Below are 14,462 nucleotides of genomic sequence, written 5' to 3'. Positions count from 1 at the left end.
AAAAGCACTCCTCTTACAGACTCATTTCTAGGGTTGAGGAAAAAGTCACTCTTTCCTAGAGATATGGATTGAAAGTCATTGTCTCTAGTCTCATCCAAATTTGGACTTTAATAATATCAGAAAGGAGTCAGATTAGACATCAGGAAGAGCTTTCTAAACTCGAACGTCTGCCAAGCTAGAGCCTTCTTTTATTATTTCTAAGAGAGCTAGGTACCCTTGGAAGTCACTTCGCCTGGACTGTAACCAAATAATAATAAAACATAATAATTCTACAAAGGCTTAGTATATGATCTACATAATTGTATAATCTGATAAAAAGCTCAAATTAGGACTCTCTATATTTGTGAAAGTCCAGTTCCCACAGCCTCTGTCTGGGGCTAAGACAGACTCAATAAAACTATTTTTGTGCATGTGAATATGCACTTCAACAAACTAAATACTGTATAATCTGACTAAACTGTAGGGTTCTAAAATGTTAACTCTGCTTACCTCTGCATGGGAGGATTGCCAGTGATTTTATGTGTCTGTCTCTTTCTTTGTTGAGTTTTCTCATTGAGAATATAATATTTTGAAATTATATTAAATATTTATGAAATTAAGAAAAATTTCTTTTAAAAAGATCATCAAAAATATGTATAGAATGAGCCTATATCAGTTATCTATTGGTGTATAACAAACAATGCCAAAACCTAGTGGCCTAAAAAAACAAATTATCTCACATTTTTGTTGGCCCCGTCTTTGGAAGCAGTTTGGTTAAGGGGTCCTTGCTAGGGTCTTTTTTGTTTTGCGACAGAGTCTCACTCTGTCACCCAGGGTGGAGTACAGTGGCACGATCTCGGCTCACTGCAACCTCTGCCTCTGGGTTCAGGTGATTCTCCTGTCTCAGCCTCCCAAGTAGCTGGGACTACAGGCATATGCCACCACACTCAGCTAATTTTTGTATTTTCAGTAGAGATGGGTATCACCATGTTGGCCAGGCTAATCTTGAACTCCTGACCTCAGCTGACCCGCCCGCCTCAGCCTCTCGAAGTGCTGGGATTACAGGCATAAGCCACCACACCTGGCTATTGCTAAGGTCTTTTATGAGGTTGCAGTTAGGATGCTGGCAGGGGCTGCAGTCATATGAAAACTTGATTGGGGCTGGAGGATCCCCTTTTAGTATATCTCACTCGCTTGGTATTGGCAAGAGGCTTTACTTCCTCACCATGTGAGCCTCACTCCATAGGTGGTTTGAATTTCCCCATGACATAGCTGTTGGTTTCTCCCAGAGTGGTCTGAATGAGAACAAGGCAGAATTCACAATGACTTTCATGACTTAGTAACAGAATGTACACACATCACTTCTGTCATATGCTATTCATTAGAAGCAAGTCAGTAAGTCATACCTGCACTCAAAGGAAAGGGAATTAAGCTCCACTTCTTGAAGAGAGGATGTCAGAGAATTTGTGGATATATTTTAAGACCACCACGGAGCCTATCATCTACAAAAAGAAAAAAAGAACAACACATACATACAGAGACCCATATAATATTAGGCTGGTGCAAAATATTAGGTTTTGTCATTACTGTAATGGCAAAAACTGCAATTATTTTGTACCAACCTGATATATTGAAAAAAATCTTTAAAATAAAGTTATCACTGGGAGTGGAAATAACTGAACATTTAAAATTTATCCTTTTCATTTTATTTCTACTTTTTAAAGAACAAAGATTTTTCTTTTGTAACTAAACAGAAAGGAAAGGTTTTGACAGAGATTTGTGGTCAATGTAGTGGTGAAAATAATTGTATTAATCAATAGATCAACTTGGTCAGATTTGATATCTTTAGAATATTTATTTTTTCTGATTCATGAATAAGGTGTATCTCTCAATTTATTTAGGCCTTCTGTAATGTACCTTGATTGTTATCTTTTTTTTTGAAGAGACTGTGTACATTTTTCTCTTTGGTTGGATTTATTTCTTAGTATTAGATATTCTCTGACACTATTATATACTTTTTAATTACAATATCTAGTTGTTTGCTGTTGCTGTAGAGAAATTAATATATTTTTAGTCTAATCTTATGCTAATAAGCTCTCTATATTCTCTATTTCTAATTTTTTTCTCTTAGATTATTTTGGATTTTTCTATACAAACAATTTTATCATGTAAAAATGATGACAGTTTTAATTTTAACTTTCCAATTCTCATACCTCTGATTTCTCTTTTATTTCTTACTACTTTAGACTAGGAACTCCAACATCAAGTTAAATAAAAGTCACAAACATTGATTTTTTTCACTTCTGATTAAATAGGAATGCTTCCAAAATTTCCTTGTAATGAAAATATTTTCCTATAGTTTATCACTATCAGGAAGTTGTATTATATTTTTGATTTACAAAGTTTTTTAAAATCAATAATTCAACATTATCAAGTGTTTTTCCTGAATATAGTGAAATAATAACATGGTTTTTTCTTACCTGTTAATGTTGGAAATTATATTTATGAACTTTTTTGTTAATTAAGCCATCCTTTCATAGTTGGGCTATATTCAACTTTTTTATGATATTGTTAACTTTTTGTGAACAGATAGGTTCAACTTGCTAATAGTTTGCTTGGAATTTCTGCATCTATTCTTTTGAGTAAAATAGGGTTATAATTTTTGCTTCTCAATGCACTTGTATCAGGATTAAGATTACTAATATTAAAACTGTAACTTCACAGAATTAGAAAAAAATTTAAAAGAGAGAAGCTGGGAAAAGATACGTATAAAACATATAAATGACACAGGGTTGCCACCCCAAATATATAAATTATGCTTACAAATCAATAGAAAAAATTTACAACCAAAACCAAATGGGAAAAAAAAAAAAAGAAATTCACAAAAAGAACAATGGAAATATTTAACTAGTATGTAAAATATCTTCCATCTCAATGTAAATTAGGATAATACAAATTTATACAATAATTATACACCACTTAAAAATCCAGCAGAACAATGAAACTTAAAAAATAGATTAAGTAAATCCTGGTGTTGCAGACAATGTAGAAAAACAAGAATTTCAACTCTGTTGGTAGAAGTGAAATTCATGTTATCAATTTGCAAAGCAATTTAAAAATATTTAATGAAGGCCAGGCACAGTGGCTCACACCTGTAATCTCAACACTTTGGGAGGCTGAGGAGGGTGGATCACCTGAGATCAGGAGTTCAAGACCAGCCTGGCTAACATGGTGAAACCCCATCTCTACTAAAAATACAAAAACTTAGCTGAGCGTGGTGTGGGCACCTATATTCCCAGCTACTCCTGAGGCTGAAGCAAGATAATCACTTGAACCCGGGAGGCGGAGGTTGCAGTGACCAGAGGTCACACCATTACTCTCCAGCCTGGGCAACAAAACTGAAACTCCGTCTGAAAAAGAAAAAAAAAAAACTAACGAAGATGAAAGTGCGCATGACCTACTATATAACACTTCTACATCTAGAGAAACTGTCACTTTTATGCTCCATAAGAGTGTAAAATGAGAAACAACCTTACTATCTTTCAGTAGGGGGAAGGCTGACTTAACTGTTAGATATAATGAAAAAAAAAAGCGTATCTGCATATATCTACATCATACATGCTGAAAATAAAAATGCCAGTGGAAAAAAAAACATGTACAATATGGTACCATCTTCGTAAATGTTGAAAACACAAAAGCCAATGTTATATATTGTTTATGGCTATAAATGAACAGATTAAAATAGAAAGCATGAATAGCAAAGATAACACTAACTTGATGAACCGATGACTCCAGGGCTGAAGGTCTAGGGAAAGGAATGGAGAAGGTCAAGGAGGTTCCTATTGTGACATTATTTTTACTTTTACAATTTGAAGAAAATATGACAGCATGTTAACATTTGTTAATTTGATGGCAGAGTGTATATAAAGTTTATAAGTCTTTCGTTTTCCCACGGTTTTAATTTTTTTCATAATTATAAGTAAATATGTATGAAACAGAACCTCTTTAATTAGGTACAGTTGGCCTCCACATCCCCAGTTCTGCATCCATGCCTTAAACCAATCCCAGATCAAAAATGTAGTTAGCGCTAGGATGGGTGTGTCTATACTGAACACATAGGGACTTTTTTTTCTTATTTCCTAGACAATACAGTATAACAACTAGTTAAATGGCATTTACATTGTATTAGGTATCATAAATAATCTAGAGATGATTTAAAGTATGCTGGAGAATGTGCCTGGGTTACATGTAAATACTATGCCGTTTAGTATCAAGGACCTGAGCATTCCTGGATTTTCGTATCTGCAGGAGTCCCAGAACCAATCCCCTGTGGATATCAAGGGAAGGCAGAATTTGGTAAGTATGATGGCATATCACCCCTCTTACTGCCCCTGAAACTGTTGTCTTATGCATTCTGTCTCTGATATTGAATACTCTCTGGACTTGTTGCTTCATCTGTAATGTATAGGTGGTCACTGAAGATTCCTTCTAGCTCAGACACTGTAGGTGCCATCCCTTTTCCAAACCCTTGTACTCCTCTTTCCCTCTTCAAGGTTCATTACCTGAATCCATTAACAATCCACCTTCATTTTCTCTATGGCTCCTTTTTCTAAAAAGTTACCAGAAAGCGTTTGACCAAAGCATGCTCAGTAGTCAAGTTTGCTAAAACCCTAGGAAAGTTTTTTGTTTTGCTATTCATTTTCTTATGAGTCTTTCCATTTCCATTTACAATAAAAGTCCCAAATTTTCACCCGTCGTCTCTGCCGTTGAAAAGGTGTAGCGAGGAGGAGATGCTAATAGGGAAGATGTCCCACGGGCCCAAGGGTGCTTCTGCGCTCTTACCTGGGTTTCGGACCCAGCAAAGGCGCAGCTAATTTAGGAACGAGCTGCAACGAGGCGGTCATAACTCTGTGCAATCTAGGCAGGGCAGCGTGGGTGGAACCAGTTGTCCTCTGCAGCTTCGGGGAAGAGTAGCTCTCCCTGTTCTCTGAGGAAGGCGGGGGTGTGGAGGCGGGAGGCGGGGAGACAGGGCAGCCCGGATCAGAAACATCCTGCAGCATCTCCGCATCCGGAGGAAAACTATATTTGGGCGAACTCCGGTGGAAAAGTGCCCCAAGCTGTCACAGCCTAGAGATCTTGGGGCTGCAGCCCTCGCGGCCTGCCGACGGGGCAGAGGGCGCCGGTGGAACTGGCTCCCTGCAGCTCTGCGGCGGCGCGCGGACCTCGGCTGTGTGCGAGGTGGCGGAGGAGGCTGGCGGGATGCGAGCCGGACCTCGGCGCCAGCATCTTCTACCTCCTCAGGACAACCGCGCAGCCATGGGCTACCAGAGGCAGGACCCTGTCATCCCACCGCAGGTAAAACTAGCGACTGGGCGTTCTGAAGCCAGTTTTCCGGAAATTTCATTCACCTTGCAGCAGGTCAGGTCACCTACCTTCACCCGGGCTCTTGGTTTAGCACCGCGAAAAGTTCTCTGGGAGAAAAAGTTTTGCCTTAATCTGACTTTGTTTTTTTTTCCTTAGCAGGCAATTTAATTTCACACAATCACATCACCGAATTCCTAACAGATCCTGTACTTAGCAGCTGGGGCAGCTGTAATCTGGAAATTTTAGGGTGGAGTTAGCTTACCAAGCTCTGTTGAATTACTAGCCATTATTGTTATTCTTTATTACTGTTATCCTGGCATTATTTTATTTTCATTAGTGACATTACTTATTATTACTAGAAATATCGTGCTAGTATCCTGCATTACATATTTGTTACTTTTCTAATTTTCTGAGCTAGTATTTGCTTATAATTGCTATTTTATCTATTAAAATAGAGAGATCTAGATGACAGAGAAACCCTTGTTTCTGAACATGAGTATAAAGAGAAAACCTGTCAGTCTGCTGCTCTTTTTAATGTTGTCAACTCGATTATAGGATCTGGTATAATAGGTAAGTGTATGTTGTTTTGGTTTCAATTTTAAGTGAAAGGGCAAAATTTAAGACTCGCTATGCTGCTAGTGTTCATTAATTATTTTTAAAGAAAAAAAGACTTAAATAAGAAAATTGGAAATTTTCTTCCATAAAAGCCTTCCTTTTTTTCTAGTGTAACTGTATGTGTGCGTGCCTTTTATGCTGAAGATGGGGCTGTCATTCACACTGCTTCCACAGTTAAGAGCATCTTCCACATGTAGTAGATTAAGGTGAAACTGCATATGGGCGGTGCTGAATCTTTTTTCTGTAGGCTGTGTGGTTGATTGTTAATGTTACCTAATGTATTTTTTTCCACTTACTGAAGGGTCCATCATTATTTGAATCATCTTTCTTTAACCTTATAGAAGTATAAAACTTCCAGATATTTGTAAATGTTAGAGGTGAAAAGTTTAATATGAAAACATACCAATCTTATGAAAAATTAAATTCATACATTCTTTACCTATCTATACAATGTTAAATTTTAAAGTACAAAATTATTACAATATATTAATTTTAAATATCATTTAGTCAACAATGCAAATTTGTTCATTGAAAATGCATATAATTTTCCTAGCAAAGGAGCCATAAAATCAGAATTAAAAGAAATAAATAGCTCAGATTTTCCCATTGTATTAGAAGCAAGGGAAATTGTCTGAAAAAAGTTAAAAGTGTATTGCATTATAGTAATAAAAGCAGCTATATTTTCAGTGGTTATTATTCTTTTTGGTACCTGAAAACATTCTATCTCAGAAAAGACAAGAAGAAAACAAAATCCTGCAAAATGCAATACTTTTTTGAGAATACAAGGTTTTATAAAGTTGTGACATTTTTGTCTCTGTCATCATCTTCTGAAAATTAAATATTTATCTGGATTGAGCTACTTTTCTTACTCTTGAGTTACTTTTACTTTTCACAAGTTAATATGGTTCCTGATTTTACATTTTTCTATGGATAGTCTTTTTTTTTTCTCCAAATGATACATAAAATGGCATTACCTGAGATAAAGTAGAAGGAAACAGGGACAAAGGTTTGTTTACAATTCCACCTCCATGTGCAATGAAGGTATGGGCAGCTGTACTTAGAAGAATTCTAGAGCTAATTCCTGATGTGAACATGCTAAGCTAAGACATGTCAGCAATGCTAAACAGTACCACTGAATCCTGCTCAGCGGCTTGTTTTCTTTTCTTTAAGGGAAAACTTTTCAGAGAATAAAAATCTTGGCTGCAAATATTTTAACTGTGTTTGTTTTAGATATTTTATTGTCCATAATCTAAAGTTGCCCATTTTCCCCAAAATTACAAGAAATAATTATACGTACCCTTGTCAGCATTATAAAAAAGACTTTCGCCTTCTCATTTTTCTCTCATTTTTTTCCTACATAGTAGCCCCATTTTGACTCCAGAGTCTGTCTGTCTTAATATTCCATAACCCTTCTGTGCTCTTTATTATCCACTCTGCTTTCTTGGCTAGCAGGTAGGAAAGGATTTGAGGTAATGATTTTCCACATATTCCAGGGCTGTGTCACTCTTACCCTGAAGTAAACGTTATTTGTGTGAACTGGCATTTGTTTTTCATTTGCTGCTTTCTAATTCTTATCCCATCACCTCATAAACTTGCTCTCTTGACTTGTCCCTAAGCTAATAACATTTTATTCTGAAATAAGTATTAATGCCTAACATTTAATGTTAATACTGTCCTATGTGCAACTTACAAGTATGTCATATAAGTTTATAAATTGACTTTACCTATTATATGCAGAAATTGAAGGGGGGAGTTTCTGTATTTCTAGCTTTCTTGTTAATGTGAGGGGTGGGGCATTTTATGTTTTTTCAGGATTGCCTTATTCAATGAAGCAAGCTGGGTTTCCTTTGGGAATATTGCTTTTATTCTGGGTTTCATATGTTACAGGTAAAATACTATATAATTTCTTATATCTGCAACTTTAATTGTGCAGTAACTACACACACACACACACACACACACACACACACACACATGCTGCAGCTGAATTTCCTAGTTAATTAGAAAGTGCATCAAAGAATCCTAAAGAATTTAAGCATTTATGCCTGAGGAGATTTACTTTTCCTACTAATCCTTTAAACAGATTAGAAAAAGTAGAAGAGCATTATATATTACCAAGCCTAAATCCTTTTCATGTGCCTTTTTCACTTAATGCAGAAAGTAGTAGATGGGGAAGTCATTTTAAAGCTTCATTAAGGCTAAGAGAGGACTGTGCTCTGAAAGTGCAGACAGCAGGACTTCGTGGGCAGGTGCATGTGAATGAACAACCTTATTCAGCTGTTGCTTGTAGAGGTAGAACTGAAGTTCTGGTGATCAACCAGCAGGGCTCATCAAGCCTCTCCACCTGGCTTATGCCTGCCCACACTCGCTGCCCGCTACTATCTTTAAATGCAGCAATAAGTTGCTTCTATATCACATCTTCTGTTCTGCTTCCGCTTCTTCATGTAAATAGTTCATTCACACCCACCTTTTGTCACTCTCCCATTTAAATGCAGGGTTTACAACTCATAATCATCTCCTCTTTTTGCTGTCCTCGTCCCCGCCCTGTCATCCCACCATCTCACCTTATGACAAACACAGCGTCTTTCCTCTGTCTTGGGATCACTGTGAAAGAGGTGGCAATGATCGAAAACAAGCACCACTCACAGGAGTTGCTGCTGTGGTGGATTAGATGCCCTTTTACCAGCTAGTGAGTGTTGCCCTGAGCCTCATGGGGGTCTCCTTGCCTCCATGAGGGACCAATGTGCGGTACGGTTGGAGCTCCAGTGCTCCACCACGGCAGTACTTGCTGAGCTCTTTCCCCTGCCCTGTCCTCTCATTCCCCTTCTTCTGGAGTACTTCATCCACAGACCCCTTGCCCGGCAATGTCTGTCTCAGCTCTGCTTCTAGAGATCCTGCCAAGATGCCATCCCTCGTAAAACCTCAGGCTTCCAAGACCTGCCCAACGCTCAGCTATTTTTTCTCAGGCTGACGAAGAGACAGTAAAGCATGAAATCGTTTTCAAATTCAAAGCTAGACAGGCATTGAACTCCCTGCCTTCTTCCTACCCCCCACCCTCAAGACCTAAACTGCTTCTAGTTATTACAGCTCTTTATTTATAACGTAAGCACCTATAATTCTGTGCTTATTAAGAGTTGCTGGTGTTTAAAAATTGCAGTCTACTTATTGGGGCATTTATTACACTAAAAAAAAAAAATCTGATTCAAGGATTTGTCCCTGTCATTCTTAAATTTCCTGTTTCCCATCAGCACTGACAAATAATCAATTTCCACCATAATCACCATCGTTTATTTAAATGCATTGTAAACATTTACACACATTGTAAACAGGTAGGCAGAAAAAATTTAAAAATATGCATCATCCACGAGTTCAGGACTTGAAGAGAATGAACAGTATGCTAAAGCCAATCATATTATACATGAATAAATCATAATGTGAATAACTTTTTCAACTAATGCCATATATAAACCTATAACAATAACTGTGAGAAGTCCTTTGCAAATTCATATGTTGCAAATTTACTTATTAATGAAAATTACCAACTCTTAAATTTACTTGCATGATCCAAATTCTTAAATAACTGATAAAGGATGACCACACAAAATTGAAAAAAATATATAGGCTGATTCATTTTTTTTTCTTAATTAGGCTTTTAAGAGCAAAATCTACATGTAGGGTATAATGTTGAATTTTTCTTTAGATTGGAGCTATAATTAATCAGTGGTTTGCCTCTAGAATTATTATTTTGCCTTTTAAGGCCACTAATGAGGTATGTTCAGTAAAACAAGTTTTTCTAAGTTCTGTTTTCATGTTTGTGAAATGCTGGGGAACAAAAAGAATTATGAAAATTTACAACAAATAATTCTAGTTTGCTTTAAGATTTTCAAATTTGTTGATTAATGTAAAATAATTTTTATTGTCTGAGCATACAAAATGATTTAAAAGAAAATTCCTCTGTTAAGTAACATAGATTAATTCATGAAGTTTTTAAAAAGTTGCATATAATATATTTAAAGGGAGATCAAAATATTATAGTAATTAATACTTAAGATACCTAAAACTGTTAAGGGAATGTATTTGTAGCCTGTATTTTATAAGCAGATGAAAGCATTTACATTTATTATTGACTAAATTCTTAACACATTCTTACCTTTAAGTGATCATTTTGAACTTTTATTAAATGCTCAGCGTTCTCATCCCAACCATACCCTTCTTCAGCAAGCCTTCATACCATCTTTGAAATTGGCTGCCTCCTCTCTGTGACATAAGTATATAAATTGTATATAGATTACATAAGAATCAATGAGAATCAAGGAGGAGAATCAATGCCAACTCTGTTGCCAGTAACTTCAGACCTTGGCTAAGCCATTGTAACCAACTGAAGTCTCAATTTTCTCCTCCAAAAAAGTAAAACATGAACATCTACCTCAAAAAGATTTCACATTATGGCTGCATTATTCTCAGCATCTAGCTCATTGATTCTCCTTCTTGGCCAGTGAGCTACTGCTCAGTTTTCCTGCCTCCAGCATCTGTCTACTTTCTGATCAGTCCTCCATACTGCTGCAGATTATTTTTATAAAACCTCAGGCTGAACTCTGTAAACTCCCCTGATCAAAACATTCTGAGACTCTGTAAGGACAACAACAACAAAATATTGCATGTAAATTCCTTCATAGTTTGGCCATAGTCTGCATTTTTAGTCTCATTCCAATTATATTAACTGCCCTCTCACTCTGTGACCAACAGTCACATGCAGACATTCTCAGCCATTCCAGAGAATTCTGTTACCCAGGGAGAGAATAAGCTTTCACACCATCTTCCCATTGATAGTCCTCCTGCCTGACATTCCTTTTCTTCTCTACCTGGTGAAACCTTGTTCTTCCTTCAAGGCATTATTCAACTTTTTTGTGAAGCAGTTTCTAATTTTAAGCAAAGGAAGTAGAATTTATTGATATGTCCTTTGTGTTTGCAGGATATTTTAAAATCTATTAATACTTCTTAGGGCTGGGCACGGTGGCTCACCCCTGTAATCCCAGCACTTTGAGAGGCCGAGGCACGTGGATCACTTGAGGTCAGAAATTCGAGACCAGCCTGGCCAATATGGTGAAACCCCATCTCTACTAAAAATACAAAAATTAACTGGCCGTAGTGGCTCACATCTGTAGTCTCAGCTACTCAGGAAGCTGAGGCGGCTGAGGCAGGAGAATCGCTTGAACCCGGGAGGCAGAGGTTGCAGTGAGCTGAGATTGCGCCACTGCACTCCAGCCTGGGCAACAGAGTGAGACTCAGTCTCAACAATAAATAAATAAATAAATAAATAAATAAATAAATAAATAAATAAAATTAAATAAATAAAAATTTATTTATTAGGTCATTTATCACATTAAATTGGAATCCAATGGGTAGACATATAGCAATCCTACTATATTGATCATTGATTCATTCAACAAATGTATACTGATCACCGGTGTGCCAGATATAGCAATGAGAAACATTATCCCCGCCTTTTTGAAGCTCACAATATAGTCAAGCAGAAAAAAAACAAAACAAAACATAATTATAGTACTTCATAAAAAATACTATAATAAAAATATGTACGTGACAGAGACTGGCATTTAACCTAGCCTCAAAAGAGCAGGAATGTTCTAGGGAGGAGGAGACACTTCCTCTGCGTATTTATCAAAAAAAAAAAAAAAAAAAGTGAGTTAGCAGAGAAAATGGAAGCAGATGGAAAAGTGGGAATGCAAAATGCAACTGAACAAATGATTTAGTCTGGCCAAAGTGCAGGGTTGGTGTTTGCAAATGGAGAGAGGGGAAGTTGGAGAGGTTTGCAAAGGCAGATGGAAAGCCTTTCATGTAATGATAAGCATTACCACTTCCTGAGCTAGATGCTGAGCACAATGCAGCCATAATGTGAAATCTTTCTGAGGTAAGTGTTCATGTTTTATATAATGTGAAATCTTTCTAAGATAGGTGTTCATGTTTTACTTTGTTGGAGGAGAAAATTGAGACTTCGGTAGGTTAAAATGACTTAGCCAAGGTCTGAAGTTACTGGTAACAGAGTTGAGATTTTAATTAAGTGCATGGATTCTGAGGCCAGACTACTAGGGCCTAAGTCCCGATTCTTCTTTTACTACTTCTGTAGAGATCAATTTACTTAACCTTCATGCCCCACTTTTCTCATCTGTTAAATGGTCATGATAGTAGCACCTACCTCTGGTTGTTGTGAAGATTAATTAGTATTTGTAAAGTATTTGGAAAAAGACCTACCAAACAGAAAAGCATTGTGTAAGCATTTGCTAGTAGTTTATGGTTGTTATCATTATTATCTGACTCCAAATACAATAACTTTTCCCACCGTCACATGCAGCTTGTCAAAAATAAGTAGAAATAGCGTAAGTTCCCACTCAGCTTCTAGAAGACAGTAGGCATTGTGGTGGATATTTAAACACCATAATCCTCACACCACTCTTCAAGGGTGCCATATTGCCTTACTTTACAGATGAACTCAAATCTTTCATCCGAGGTCACACAGCTATAAATAATTTTTATCCAAAGACATTAATGGGTCTCCCTGAAATATTTTAAGCAGAAGACACAATTAGTTTTATAGTAATCTATGGCCAGATCCACCTGGTGGAGGGAGAATGCTCAGAATGTCTTGGTAGGGAGGAGAAATCAAAGGTATCTTGGTTGGGGGCCAGATTGGTGGGTAAAAGAACTATTAGTGGGTTATTTCAGTACTCCAGACAAGAAATTATGAAGTCCAAAGCGCTACCATAAGGCAAGTCAAGATTACAGATTAGGGGCTACATTTGAATATTTCTGATGCAATCGTTAATAGACTTAGTAACCACAGGAATATAGAACGTAATGAAATAAGTTAATGATTAATAAGATAAGTCTGGGGAAATTCTCAAGTTTCTGTTGATACTAATTACAGATTGGAGAAATATGGATAGAGAATCAAATTCCAGAACCAATAACCAAATTAGAATTTATATATTTTAAAAGTAAGATGTCTATGAGATCTTCAAGGCAAAATATTTATTAGGCAGCTAGCTGTAGAAGTCTGAAGTTTTGAAGGGGGTCTGACCTGGAAACACAAATTTATAGGTTATTAACATCTGAATGAAAATTGCAACCACAGCATAAGTGAGATCACACTAGTACATCTTGAAGGGTGAGAAAAAAGGCTGGGCACAGTGACTTACACCTGTAATCCTAGCACTTTGGGAGGCCTAGGCGGGTGGATTACCTGAGGTCAGGAGTTTGAGACCAGCCTGGCCAACGTGGCAAAACTCCGTCTCTGCTAAAAATACAAAAATTAGCCAGGCATGGTGGTCAGCACCTGCAATCCCAGCTGGTCAGGAGGCTGAGGCAGGAGAATTGTTTGAACCCAGGAGGCGGAGGTTGTAGTGAGCCAGGATGGCGCCACTGCACTCCAGTCTGAGTGACAGAGCAAGACTCCATCTCAAAAAAATAAAAAAGTGAGAAAAAAAAAGTCCAAGAATCCAGGGCTTGAGCAGAGTGAAAGAAACTGGTGAAAAATTGAGTATAAATGACCAAAAAAGTAGGAAGAAAACCACAAGAAAGAGATGTCACAGAGGCCAAAGGAGGATGGTTGAGAAAATAAGGAATGATCAACAACAACAAAAAACAGTGTTCCGAAAGAGCAAATAAGAGTGAGGTCTAGGAGGTATCAATTGGATTTATCAACTTGGAGATCACTGATGCTCTTGTTGAAAGAAGTTTCACTGACCTGGGAGGGAATCAAGGGGAAATCATATTACAATGACTTGCATTTTTATGCATTTCCATATTACTTAATGGATAAAAATGAGAAAGAGAGAAAAGAGAACAAGTATCTCACATTGTGTGTAGCTGTGTACCAAATACAACTGCAGTGTCTTTCTGTAAAAAACATTGAGTTAAATGAAAACAATGAGGGAGACTGTCTTTTCATTATATAATTTCTGTATATATCTATCTTTAACTTCAATTGAAGTTTCTTAAAATGTAATTTTTTTTTTTTTTTTTTGAGACAGAGTCTCACTCTGTTGCCAGGCTGGAGTGAAGTGGCAGGATCTCAGCTCACTGCAGCTTTTGCCTCCTGGATTCGAGCGATTCTCCTGCCTCAGCCTCCCAAGTAGCTGGGACTACAAGTGTGCATCACCACACCTGCCTAATTTTTGTATTTTTAGTAGAGACGGGGTTTCACCATGTTGGCTAGGATGGCCTCGATCTCCTGACTTCGAGATCCACCCACCTTGGCCTCCCAAAGTGCTGGGATTACAGGTGTGAGCCACTGTGCCAGCCACAAATGTAAATTTCAACAGCAAAATTTCATAGAGTGTCTCTTTCTTAACCATAATAACTATAAAATAAAGTTACTAATTTTATTATATTATAAAACAAATGCTCTGACTCTCCTAAATGTATTATTTTCTAAATGCTACCACACCTTTAATTCTCAGTCTTCACACATTGAATACCTATGAAAT

At 37.1% G+C, this 14,462-nt stretch overlaps 1 protein-coding gene across 5 annotated transcripts in view; it reads left to right on the top strand.

The window, feature by feature from the left end:
- Window positions 1-5,078: 5,078 nt before the first annotated feature.
- Window positions 5,079-14,462, top strand: part of LOC105483320 (solute carrier family 38 member 11) — a 56,202-nt gene continuing 46,818 nt past the window's right edge. For 3 of the 5 annotated variants that reach the window (XM_011744138.3, XM_011744136.3, XM_011744141.3), the window contains exons 1-3: window positions 5,079-5,334; window positions 5,799-5,913; window positions 7,771-7,845. In XM_011744138.3, coding sequence (XP_011742440.1) covers window positions 5,239-5,334; window positions 5,799-5,913; window positions 7,771-7,845 — 286 coding nt within the window. In that variant the 5' untranslated portion in view covers window positions 5,079-5,238. The remainder of the gene's footprint in view (window positions 5,335-5,798; window positions 5,914-7,770; window positions 7,846-14,462) is intronic. The other 2 variants (XM_011744135.2, XM_011744140.2) reach the window with 2 other exon arrangements.

Source organism: Macaca nemestrina, chromosome 11 (assembly GCF_043159975.1).
Source record: "Macaca nemestrina isolate mMacNem1 chromosome 11, mMacNem.hap1, whole genome shotgun sequence".
Taxonomy (NCBI): Eukaryota; Metazoa; Chordata; class Mammalia; order Primates; family Cercopithecidae; genus Macaca; species Macaca nemestrina.
The sequence above is the reverse complement of the archived record's forward strand: the minus strand, read 5'-3'. Positions and strand labels throughout refer to the sequence as shown.